At 40.2% G+C, this 11,683-nt stretch overlaps 1 protein-coding gene across 1 annotated transcript; it reads left to right on the top strand.

Annotated features, from left to right (window-relative positions):
- The first annotated feature begins 496 nt into the window (after positions 1 to 496).
- Positions 497 to 6,836, top strand: rdh8a (retinol dehydrogenase 8a). Its single transcript, XM_057347116.1, has 6 exons — positions 497 to 789; positions 3,259 to 3,420; positions 3,587 to 3,766; positions 3,965 to 4,058; positions 5,385 to 5,568; positions 5,723 to 6,836. The coding sequence occupies exons 1-6, from the start codon at positions 681 to 683 to the stop codon at positions 5,948 to 5,950; spliced, it is 957 nt and encodes a 318-aa protein (XP_057203099.1). The 5' UTR covers positions 497 to 680; the 3' UTR covers positions 5,951 to 6,836.
- The last annotated feature ends 4,847 nt before the right edge of the window (positions 6,837 to 11,683 follow it).

The raw sequence follows: 11,683 nt of genomic DNA, 5'->3' as shown, positions 1-11,683 counted from the left end.
TAAATGTGTGGTACTGAGTTATACCAGCAGATGGCAGTACAGACTGATATAATTCCTTAAGCTTCTGAAACGTAAGCATCTACTCTGAGTCCTGTCTAAAGAGTACAGTCATATCACTTTGAGATCATTAAACATAAAACGAAACTATCAAGTAAATTATTTGATATGTTAATGTGATGTATTTGGTGTCGTCCCAAAATGAATAGGGCTAGTTTTTGGACACGACTGTGTAAATACTTGGAATAGCAAATATACATAAAAGCAAATCTAATTTACAGATCTCTGGACAGAAGGAGAAAAAGAACAATTATTGAGTAGGCCTAAACATAAATTGCGCATCCATGTGTAACTTGCATGTAGGCCTAAAATCAACACAGTGAGAACTTTGTTCTATAAATAAACACATATATATCAGTTTAATTCTAACTGTTGATTGTGTCATGTGTTTATTTACCAGCCCCCACCCACCTCCACACACACCCCCCCACACGCGTCTTTCTTTTAACGCGTCATCCCGCTCAGTTAATCTGTGTTTTCCAAAGCAGTACAGTAAATGCTGACGGACGCGTAATCGCATTCTGCCTGACATGTGACCGCGTAACCCGCTCGCATGAGCGCCGATCTGCTTTAAGTTTTTTTAAAGTCCACCGATCCAGCTCGCCGCTGACACAGGAGCTGCTATGGCGAGCGTCGGCGAACAGAGAGTGGTACTCATCACCGGCTGCTCCTCTGGGATCGGACTGCGGATCGCCGTGCTGCTGGCCAGGGACGAACACAAGCGTTACCATGGTAAACGCGCTTATTTGCGTTCTAATGCCTAATAGGAATTCTAAAAGAACCGTGACGTATTTTAGAACGTTTTGAAACTGATTGACCGAATCTAGAAGTGTGCGCATAGAGTTCTGTATAGTCTTATTGTGCTACGTGCTTGATGTTTATTTGTTACGTAACACACCGTACGCTAGGGATTCGCTTGTCTCGTCATATGAACTCCTATAATGTACATTTAATTTTCTCTAGTTGAACCTAAAGGCTCTTAACCCGCATTGGTTGGTCTATTATCATGTGAAAGCGCAGTTTCCAGGGTACGGATCCGCAAGCCGCTTGCCAGGCGGAGATCATAAAGAGACTGCCAGTTCTCTTTCAAGTGACTTCTCCAGTACAAAGCTCTCTTTATGGCTGTGAATTGTAGACCGCTGCCCCGGTTTAGTGCCGTGTCTAATGCGCCCATAGTGCACACACTGGATTGAGTGTCGGGAGAGGGACAAAGTTTGAGACCTGGACAAGTGAGGGCTATAAACTAGGGTCATCTGAAGACTTCATCTCAACACTGTGCTGTTATCTCCTACTCAGCTACATCTGAAGATCCATGAATGTCAAATACAGTGCTTGCGGGTTTACTATGAGAGCGGGAAGCTCTTATTAAAGTCAACATAGAGAAATCCTATGAACGTGTCTATTCGCAGAATATATTCTTTCTCGTGTCCCAAATAAAATCCATTTGAACTTTGTTCTCTTTTCAAGAACGTTGCGACAGTGGCTTTTCGCAGAACACAAAATCCTTTGAGATTAAACGTCGCGTTAGTTCTGGTTTCAATGTGGAGCAATGTTCGCCATCTTCAAAGCAGCCAAAAAATCTCATTGGCCCATTCAAGAATGTTTAATCTGCCTCAAGTCTCACTCTGAAACAACAGCTTCAATAATGAGATGTTAATGTTCTGCCCCAGTTTGGCCAAACAGGCCGTGTTGTGTTCCGCTCATCAGGTGCAGTAAATCCTTGCAGGCTTGTGATTTATATAAGCATGTGCAATTTAGTTTGAGAAGACAGAAACTGAGATTTCCAAGCAGCTGCATCTCCATCATCACCTTATAGATGCATAACGGCCTCCTCCTGGGGCCAGTCACACTCACTGGCCCTTTTCAACAACAGCTGGGCTGTGGCTGATCAGGGATACTGTCTGATGACAGACTGATCTGCCAAATTAATGAATCTTAATAAACCCAAGAGGCTCGGGAGCATCCTCTGTTGAATCCGAAAGGAGTTGACGTCAGAACAAATCAAGTTGGTACTCACGATGGGAGAAAAACAGACCAAAATGGGCAAAAATAAATATGATGTAACATTTGTAACTGAACTGCACAAAACATTAACGTTGTTATTGATTTTTATTATTTAATTATGATTATTTTCACAATATCATTTTTCCCAGGGGAAAAAGTTGATGCAATTTTATACTCACAACTCAGTTGTGTTTTAAGCATAGACTTTGTCTTAGATGTTTCTCCTAAATTTGGTTTCAGGAGAAAGAAAATACACTGAAAAGACAATACACTGTAAAAAAATCCTGAAAATTGAGTGGTAATCTACTTTATTTGTTTATTTTATGCACAAATCCATTATCTCCAGATGAGCTATACAATTAATGTAAGTTGTATGGATAAAACATCTAGATTTGTGTACAATGCTCTTTGAGAGAAATGCTCTTTGCAGACTTGGCAAATCTGAGCTCAGTTTGTGACATTGTTCAGAACTCTTCTAAAACTGTAACAGAAACATTTGAGAGATTTCTGGGTCTTTGTCTAAGAAAACAACACATAAGGACTTAAAGAGATGAAAGTTACAAAAACTCTCTCATCATTTACCAAACCACATGTGATTTCAAACCTGTACGAGTTTCTTTCTTCGGCAGAACACAAAAGAAGATATTTTAAAGAACGCTGGTAACCACACAACATTGGGCCCCTTTAATTGTAAGGACACAAAACCACTGAGACATTTCTCAAAATATTTGCTTTTGTGTTCCACAGAAGAGAAACTCGTATACAGGTTTTGAATGACATAAGAGTGATAAGATGATGACAGGGCACTTTCATCAGAGTGGGGTTGTCATCAGAAGTCCAATCTAAACAAGCTTGATTATTTCATGTCTAACAACTTGAACTAGAAAAGATTAATGTCATCTTAACCTTACTGTATTATCAGTCCCGTGATCCAAATCAGATACTCGATGTAGGTCAGTGTCTCTCAGCTGTTCAAAGTGCAAAAGGAAAAAATCCAGTTTATCTTTCAGCCACGGCTTAATTAAGCAACACTTAAAACTTGTTTGGTCTCTTTTATCTGACATACTCAAAGCCCAAGTCAATCAAACTGTAATCTCCTGCAGTGATTTTCAGACTTAAACATCTCCACGGGTGCCCTTGTATGTTTTAGCCTTGCATTGTACTGTACATGACAACATGTTTTTCTGCCACTTTAAGTCATTGCCACCATGAGAGACCTGAAAAAGAAGGACCGGCTGGTGGAAGCGGAGGGCGACGCATACGGAAAGACATTGACGCTGTTGGCTTTGGATGTGTGTAGTGATGAATCTGTCAAGCAGTGTATCGACAGTGTCAAGGACCGTCACATTGACATTCTCAGTGAGTGCCTTTGATCAAACAAAGACATGTTACTGATTTAATGTAAGATGCTAGTTCACCTCATTGGAAACAATAGGAGCTTGTGTGTCTCAAAGATCAATGAGAATTCAGTAAATAGTCCTTTGTAACCATCCGTGTCCGACCTTCTACCTTTTGTCTATTCCAGTTAATAATGCTGGCGTGGGTATGCTGGGCCCTGTGGAGAGCATATCTCTGGATGAAATGAAGAAGGTATTCGAGACCAACTTCTTCGGAACAGTGCGCATGATTAAAGAGATCATGCCGGACATGAAGAAGAGGCGAAGCGGGCACATCATCGTCATGAGCAGTGTTATGGGCCTGCAGGGTAAGACAGCTCGCTGGGATTCAGAGGGGTGACTATGGATCATTGAAATCTGTCAAACTGCTGAATTGTTGACAGGGACAATAAAGCCATTCAGAGTTCTGCACTCAGCTGTAGTGTAGTATGAAATACCATATATACCACACATGGTTTGAGCAACTGCATTATAACTGAGAGCATCTCTATTCAATTCAACCGCAGGTGTGATATTCAATGACGTCTACACAGCCTCAAAGTTTGCAATCGAGGGCTTCTGTGAGAGCCTGGCGGTGCAGCTGCTGAAGTTTGATGTGAAGTAAGTGATCTGTTGTCTTATAGTTGGTCCTTAAAGTATTTTGAATTACAACTGTTTATGAAATGTGGTATCTACACATAAATATATATACACTACTAGTTAAAAGTTTGGGATCACTTAACAAAAATGTTTCTTATGCTCTTAAAAATCTTTTAATCTGAAGGTGTGTTTCAATGTTTAAAATGACTTGTGTGGACAAAAATATAATTCTGCCAACATATTAATTTCTTTCTAGAAAAACATGACAAAATCATGAATGAAAAACAGCCAATAAGAGTCCAGCATAGATGGAAATTCTTTCAATACTGTTTAAAAAGCGTCCCAGGTTGAGACATCAAGAAGCTGGCTTATAAAATGCCAAGAGAACGATTTTGCGAAGACGCTTTGAAGGTGCTAAAATATTTTTTTACATTTTTTTTAAAGTCACGACATAATTCCCACAGTTACAACTGCATTATTCCATGGTTTTGATGAGTTCACTATTATTCTAAAATGTGGAAAAAAATATATAAATAAAGAATGAGTGAGTGATCCCAAACTTTTGACCGGTAGTGTAACTTGTAGTGGGTACACAATGCGCACGATAAGGAGAAATATTCCAAAAGAGTTGTTTTAATAAATCCACAAAGAATAACAGAAGGCTCATGCGCAAAACACACGCTAACATAAAACAATACCTGACAACAAGTGAAAGATGAGAGTATTTAAGGAGTCCAGTGATGTGCATCAGGTGCGGGTGTAATCAATTTTCCATTTCCTGAAAAACAGCTCATTTTGACTTCTGGTTTCAGAAGTACAGCAGCATCCTTGCCTACTCAAACAGTTTTGACAAAAATTACTTTAAAGAAACAAATCTATATTAACTTCTTCACATAGAGCTAGAAATAGCAATAAAGCAATAAGATCCAAGAAGCAGTGGGTTACAGTGACACAACTCCCTTAGCTGTTATAAAATGCACAAACCACTGCTTCACATGGGCTTATTGCTTTTATAAAACAGTTATTCCATATGCTTAGGAATGTTTCATAACATAAAATAAATAATGTGATATTTAGGCTATGTAATGCGGTCAGCAGTTATAAATCAGGATATTTTATAACGGCTTAGAACTTGGCTCAACCAAACAGAATCAAGGACCAGAACTGATCATTTTATAATCTTTGATTTTAAATTCCAAGGTTGATGACTTTTTTAAAAATTGCTCAGATGCTTAAAAATCAAATAACTTACTTGAATGACAAAAATTCTGCATCCGACGTTTGTATAAATGATCTATTTTCACATATTTCACAGTCCTATCAAACAGTAACATTGTCTCTTCCCAGACTGTCTATGATTGAGCCGGGACCAGTACACACAGAGTTTGAGACAAAGATGATGGAGGAAGTGGCAAAGATGGAATATCCTGGAGCAGATGCAGATACAGTCCGATACTTTAAGGATGTGTACTTGCCATCCTCCATTGATATCTTTCAGGCAATGGGTCAAACCCCTGACGATATTGCTAACGTATGTGTCAGTCTTTACCATGCTCACTGCAAGCTGTAATTTACTGCTTTTCTGTTCATTTATGCTAAAATATTGTAATCCCTGTATATATTTATGCATTTTAATACATTAAATCTATTTCTATAATGAACTATATAAATGTCCCCCATTCCAGTGTGTCAAGAAAGTCGTCGAGTCCAGTCGACCCCGGTTCCGCAATCTGACCAACAGCCTCTACACGCCTATCGTGGCCATGAAGTACGCAGATGAGACTGGTGGACTTTCAGTGCACGCCTTTTACAATCTACTGTTTAACTTTGGCTCGCTTATGCACTTTACCATGAGCCTCCTTAAGTGCCTGACATGCAGCTGTCTGCGCAGACGCACCATATCTCCTGACTGAAGAGGGCAACAGTGAGACACTTACATCACACATCCCTTTAGAGGAGAACAGGTCACACCTAAATGAAAACATACTACAATAAGAGTATTCCTTAATAAAAACATTTATATAAAGAGATACGCTTGTAGGTTAAATTTATAAACGTGTTGCATTGATAATCCTTAATTCAATTAAAAAGATATTTTACCCCAAAATAAACATTATTTAGTCGTTTATTCACCCTCGTGTCATTCAATTAATATGACTCTTTCTTCTGTGGAACACAAAATATTTTTTTAGAAACGTCTCGGTTTTGTGTCCATACAATGGAAGTCAATGGGGTCCAGTGTTGTTTGGTTACAAACATTCTTCAAAATATCTTCTTCTGTGTTCTGCAGAACAAAGAAAGACATACAGATTTGGAACGACATGAGGGTGAGTTAAAGATGACAGAATATTTATTTCGGGGTGAACTATCACTTTAAATAGTTACTGTGAGTGCATAGCCGTTTAAGAGGATTGAGTTGTTTCTAAGTTATTCTTTTATTTGTGATTTACAAAACACTGTTGCATATGCACAAAACAAATACTCCATACCAGACAAGACAGTCTAGAATCTCATTAAACAGACAAGACTAAACTAAACGTGAAGGTCCAGTGATTGTGTCGTTCATGAAGTGACAAACAATCGCATAGTTGCCTTTCTATATATTAATGATTTACTTGAGAGGTTAATTTTAAACTTTACTGACTTTTATCTGTTTCAGATCAGTTTCTCTCCTTTAATAAGCTAAGTCCATGTTATTATTTTTGTTTTCTAATTAACTTGAACGGTTCAGCAGTAATAAAGCCATATTTTATGTTTTATCAATCGTGAAAATGGATTAAACTAGAGTTAATAGTTTTGCATTTGTCTTTCTTATTCTGATCTATTATTGTTTCCTGGCACATCCTTTATTTGAACTTATTTAAACTCAGCTTTTAATAGAGAGTGGATGAGCAACCCAAACACAACCTTAAAGCAATCCTAACATTGTGGAACTTCTAGGGACACGGGATGTCAGCCAAGAACACGCCTGCCAGAAATTGTCAATTCAACCAGCAGAGGGCAGCAGAGCATTTTGAGGTTGCTGCACTGGTCTGTCTTTCGACCATGTGAACCGGGGAGACAGGGATCAAAAAGAGACCATGAAAACATGCAACAAGTGTTTTAATACAGAAACACTGTGTGTACAGCATGAAACATATGGTTACAGCCAGTACTAAACCACCTCCCAACAAATGTGAACACGAAATATTTGCCTTTGTACACTTGGCATGCATCATCAGGTGGAGCGAAATAAAAAAAGATTGGATGGAGATTGTAAACGACCGCCAGGCAGCCTAACAGGCATCATAAAGACAGCAGAGGAGCACAGAGATAGCAAAGAGCAAAAGAGGGGGTTTATTTAACCCAAACGAGCGCGTAAGTACATGCCGACGCATTACAGATTGGACAGCGCACACCCGGCCAATGATATGTTGATGGATATAAAGAGGTCATGGCCTAGTCCCCGTTTGCCACCCTCCCTCGGCACCCCCAGCCTTCTCACACACACACTGCTTTGTGCAGAGTGGGAGAATGTGACCTGGTTCCCATCCCTGAGGAGCTGTGTTAATGACAACCTCTTCAGACAACATTGAGCATCCCTTTCACCTCCCCCACCAGCTGTCCCTCTCAGCCACACCGCTGCAGACGGACGGCACAGAGTCCAGCATACGGCCATCACAGACTGCGAGTCCCCAGTTTTCAAATGACTAAACACGCTCCTGTTGCAGATAATGTGAGCGCACTTGCTATTTGTGACTCATTTTGGTCTGCTCAACAAGTTGCTTCCCGAGAAGGCCAAGGTGTGCGAGTGCGCATTCTTATGCATGCATGTGTGTGCGTGTCTTCATCAGAAGCGACAGCTTAATACAATGGGACAAAGAATCTGCCAATCACAATCAAAAGGGAAATGGAACGCAGTCCAGAGGGGGAGGAAGAGGCCGCTGTGTGTCCCGAATCTATGGAGTGGATGTGGGCCATGGACTGGGGGGTTGAGTAGTGGAGTGGGGAGGTGTCCGATTCGGTAAAACGAGGCCCAAGGTTCCCCGCGTTGAATAGAGGACCTCTTTACTAATTGAGCGAATACAGGAGTTACAAATCTCATTAAACAAGACCATCATTCTGCCATGTCGCAAAACAAGGAAAACAATGATGACATCATCAGACATAGCACACGATAGGTACCGACCCGCTCATGGGAATATTCACCGACCCAGACAGTGCACAAAAATAAGACACAGTGCCAAGCGGGCATAGATTTGGCTCTCGGAGACGTACACATTCAATGACTGAAAGAACTAAGAGGAAAGCTGCCAGCATTCTTCCAGAAACTTCCAGCATTATCTTTGGCATGCTGGTTGTCTGACACATTCCTGCAGCGTCTGGGCCGTTCCTCTCAGAGTCTGGGTCATCTCTGGTTCAGGCCTTTGCAGACAGCAACACCCAGAGGCTGGACATAACAGAAAGCGTCGCAGGTCTCAGCCCACGGGATCTCGGCAGGAGCAGTGGACGTCTAGACGCAAGCATGCTATTCTCATCTCAGGAGGAAATAGATGAGATTTTCTTATATTGCATCACTATGGCACTCTGTTCTTCTTAGAAGTACACCTGGATACATTTTAGTCAATCATCAGTGAGGGTTTTGGGTTAAGGCTGAGTGAATTATTATTTAAAGGTTCAGTGTCGACTCAAATGCAATATAATATACATAACTATGTGTTCAGATGTGTATAAAGACCTTACATAATGAAGCGTTATGTTTTTATTAGCTTAGAATTAGTTACACTACATACACTGCGGGTCTCCTTACATGGAATTTGCCATGTTGTTTCTACAGTAGCCCTAAAAGGACAAACTGCTTCATAGAAAGCGTTTCGTAAATACTTTATCTCCTTCGGCAAAGAATCGAAAACATGACGTCCTGTGTCAGCCACCGTAGTGCTTTGAAAGGGAGGGGTGGAGTGAGCCGTTGGTTGCAATTCACAACCTCACCACTAGATGCTGCTAAAATCTCCACATTGCTCTTTTAATATTTAATTTTTAATATATAATATTTTAATAAATTTAGGCATTCCCTGATAAGTGGTGATTAATTTCACTGTCGTTTTGTATTACTGGGATGTTTTTGCGCGTACTGTTATGTGTAGTACATAATGCTATCTTCTAAAACCTAGTAAGCTCCCTAAAATGTCTCATATTTTCGTCCCATTGACTTACAGTCAAACGAAGACTGGAAACAGAAGAAGCTCAAGTGAAGAGAAGTTCACATTTCCATGTGTTGCAAAGTTCAAATTTTGGGAATTGGGGCCTGTGAATTCATATCACATGAAGACGTGGGACCAAGAGACGATGGAAACAGCATGGTGGGATAATTTTGGAAAATGCAGGATGGAAAGGAACAGCACATAATAGCAGTATTAGCCTACACAATCTTGTTTTTAAAAGATTTAACTTTAAAGGATTATAAAAATACTATGTTAAAAGTAAAGGCCATTGGACATTGAGTCCGAAATTTGCGTCCGAAATTTCCGCGTTCAAAAATAAATACGACCTCACGTTGTGTCAATCACATTTACACACTGCCTCCGATATTTTCATCCGTCATAAAAAAATCGGACTGGGTTAGATTTTCTGCGTTTTTTCGCATCCGTTGCAAGCATTTTGAGAGGCGTTTTGACAATTCAGAGACACCTACCAACGTAGACAGTGCCAAATACGAAAAAACGCATACGAAAATTTCGGACTGTATGTGCAAAGACTTTAACAGTGTAAGCATGTCAGAAAAAACAAAAAAACCCATTGGTGCATGATATAATTTCCGGTTGCTCTGAAAACATTGCGTAAGATGAAAGTTTGAGTCAAGTCATTAGAACGCAGCACTTTAATGTTCAGCCCTCCATAAGAAACAAAAGACTTCCCATATAAAAGAAAAGCCTTGGTGGTTCCACAAAACTTTTGTGACAGTTAAGTAAATAATGAAGAAAACGGATTTAGGGAGCCAGCAAGACTGGAATTTCATGAAATAAAATCACAATACAAACGGTTACAATGAGTAATGTGTAGATATAGCTTGTTTTATGACACAAATGTTACGTATCACCTGTGAGACTTTCATCAGTTTGAGCTTTCCGTAGAAGATTATGTCAAGGTCAAAACATCTGGGTCACATTACTGAGTACTGAGGCTTGAGCACAACCCGCCAAATCTGCCAGTGTAAACAACAGGCCAGTAAAGCACCCACGGCTATCTCCTGTCTGTCTTTCCGCATGCCTGCTAAAGAACACACGAATCAATGTGAAATAAACAAACATGTTTACAGAGCTGCCTGTAGGATCCGTGTGATCCTCCTTCAGTGGCTTTCCACAGCTCTTTGTGTTATCAAAACAAAACTTTTAAATGTCATTACTGCACTTTACTTGTTAACTTTCCCTTCCCGTCATCCATGTAATGTCTCACCCTGCAAAGTGTAATTGCCTATTCTGTTCCCAATTCGAAAACAGGGGTGAACGACTCTGAAATGACGGTTCAAATGACTGAAATCCTGATGAAAGGACTCAATCTTCCTTCTGCAATTAACCTCCTCTGACCCCATTTTGGCTACGGGGATTGTGCCAGGCTTGGGTGAGAAATACAAGTACGCCGCTGCCACCCAGCTGGGTAGAAATATGATATGCCTGTTCTTTCTGTGGACATCAAAACTGAACCCCCCAACTCACACAGCACAGACCCCCATAATCCCCTTTAATGGCTGCTTTACGACCGATCACAGCATGAAAGGAAGAGGAGGAGAGGGGTGTCAAAAAAACCGAAACTGCAGTAATCCACTGGGCTTAGTTGTATACGCAGGTAACAGAAGGAAAGGTCGAGATATTTGACTCACTCTCTCTCTCTCTTTTCCCTACTCCAGGTAATTATTGGCACTCCTCCTACTCCCACGATCCCAGCCGGATTGCTCTTGGTCGACATCCAAACCACAGGCTCTGTCAGTCACCCTCCCTGTTCTACACCTTTTTCTTTTCCCAGTCAAGCTTGTCTTTTATTCACCTGTAACTCTCGCTCTCTCTAATCCAGCCGGGACACATTCCTCCAGCCTACAAATACTCTTTATCGAGGAACAGTTTCTTGTTCTTCAATTCCACCCCTTTCTCTGGGAATCTGAGTTCATCTTCAAGTCATATATCTTTTTTACGGATTATCTTTCAGTTTTTAATAAAAATGTGGCAATGAAACCTGAGGTTTCTGTTGGGAATTTTGAGATTTTCTTGGGTCTGTTGTGGGGTGTTTATCCAAGCAGTTTGACTATGAATATTACAGTTTTCCTAAATTTCTTGGTTGGTCTGATCCTTTCACAATTTGACTCACTGATCGCGCTACCCCACACTGTAAAAAACGAAAGGCAAAATGAAAATTGTGTCATTTTTTGTTCAGTTAATTCTAAAACAATGCAATGCAGGACACGACGTGACACGCAGAGACAGCTGTAAAAAAATAATTGCAGAAAATGTATAAATTTGAAAGTGCTTAGTGTCATTTTTTGGAGGACCTTTTGACAGAAATGCAATATAATATGCATAACTGTGTGTTCAGAGGTGTATACAGACCTTACATAATGAAGCGTTGTGTTTTTATTATCTTAGAATGAGCTAGTTCTATCTATATACACCCCT

Source organism: Triplophysa rosa, linkage group LG11 (genome assembly GCF_024868665.1).
Source record: "Triplophysa rosa linkage group LG11, Trosa_1v2, whole genome shotgun sequence".
Lineage (NCBI taxonomy): Eukaryota > Metazoa > Chordata > Actinopteri > Cypriniformes > Nemacheilidae > Triplophysa > Triplophysa rosa.
The sequence above is the reverse complement of the archived record's forward strand: the minus strand, read 5'-3'. Positions and strand labels throughout refer to the sequence as shown.

What these genes read in the sequence shown, in the direction of transcription:
- rdh8a (XM_057347116.1), top strand. Translation starts at nt 681, where the DNA reads ATGGCGAGCGTCGGCGAACAGAGAGTGGTACTCATCACCGGCTGCTCC. An exon ending in CGAACACAAGCGTTACCATG is followed by an intron (nt 790 to 3,258) that starts GTAAACGCGCTT and finishes TGCCACTTTAAG; the next exon opens with TCATTGCCACCATGAGAGAC. An exon ending in CCGTCACATTGACATTCTCA is followed by an intron (nt 3,421 to 3,586) that starts GTGAGTGCCTTT and finishes TGTCTATTCCAG; the next exon opens with TTAATAATGCTGGCGTGGGT.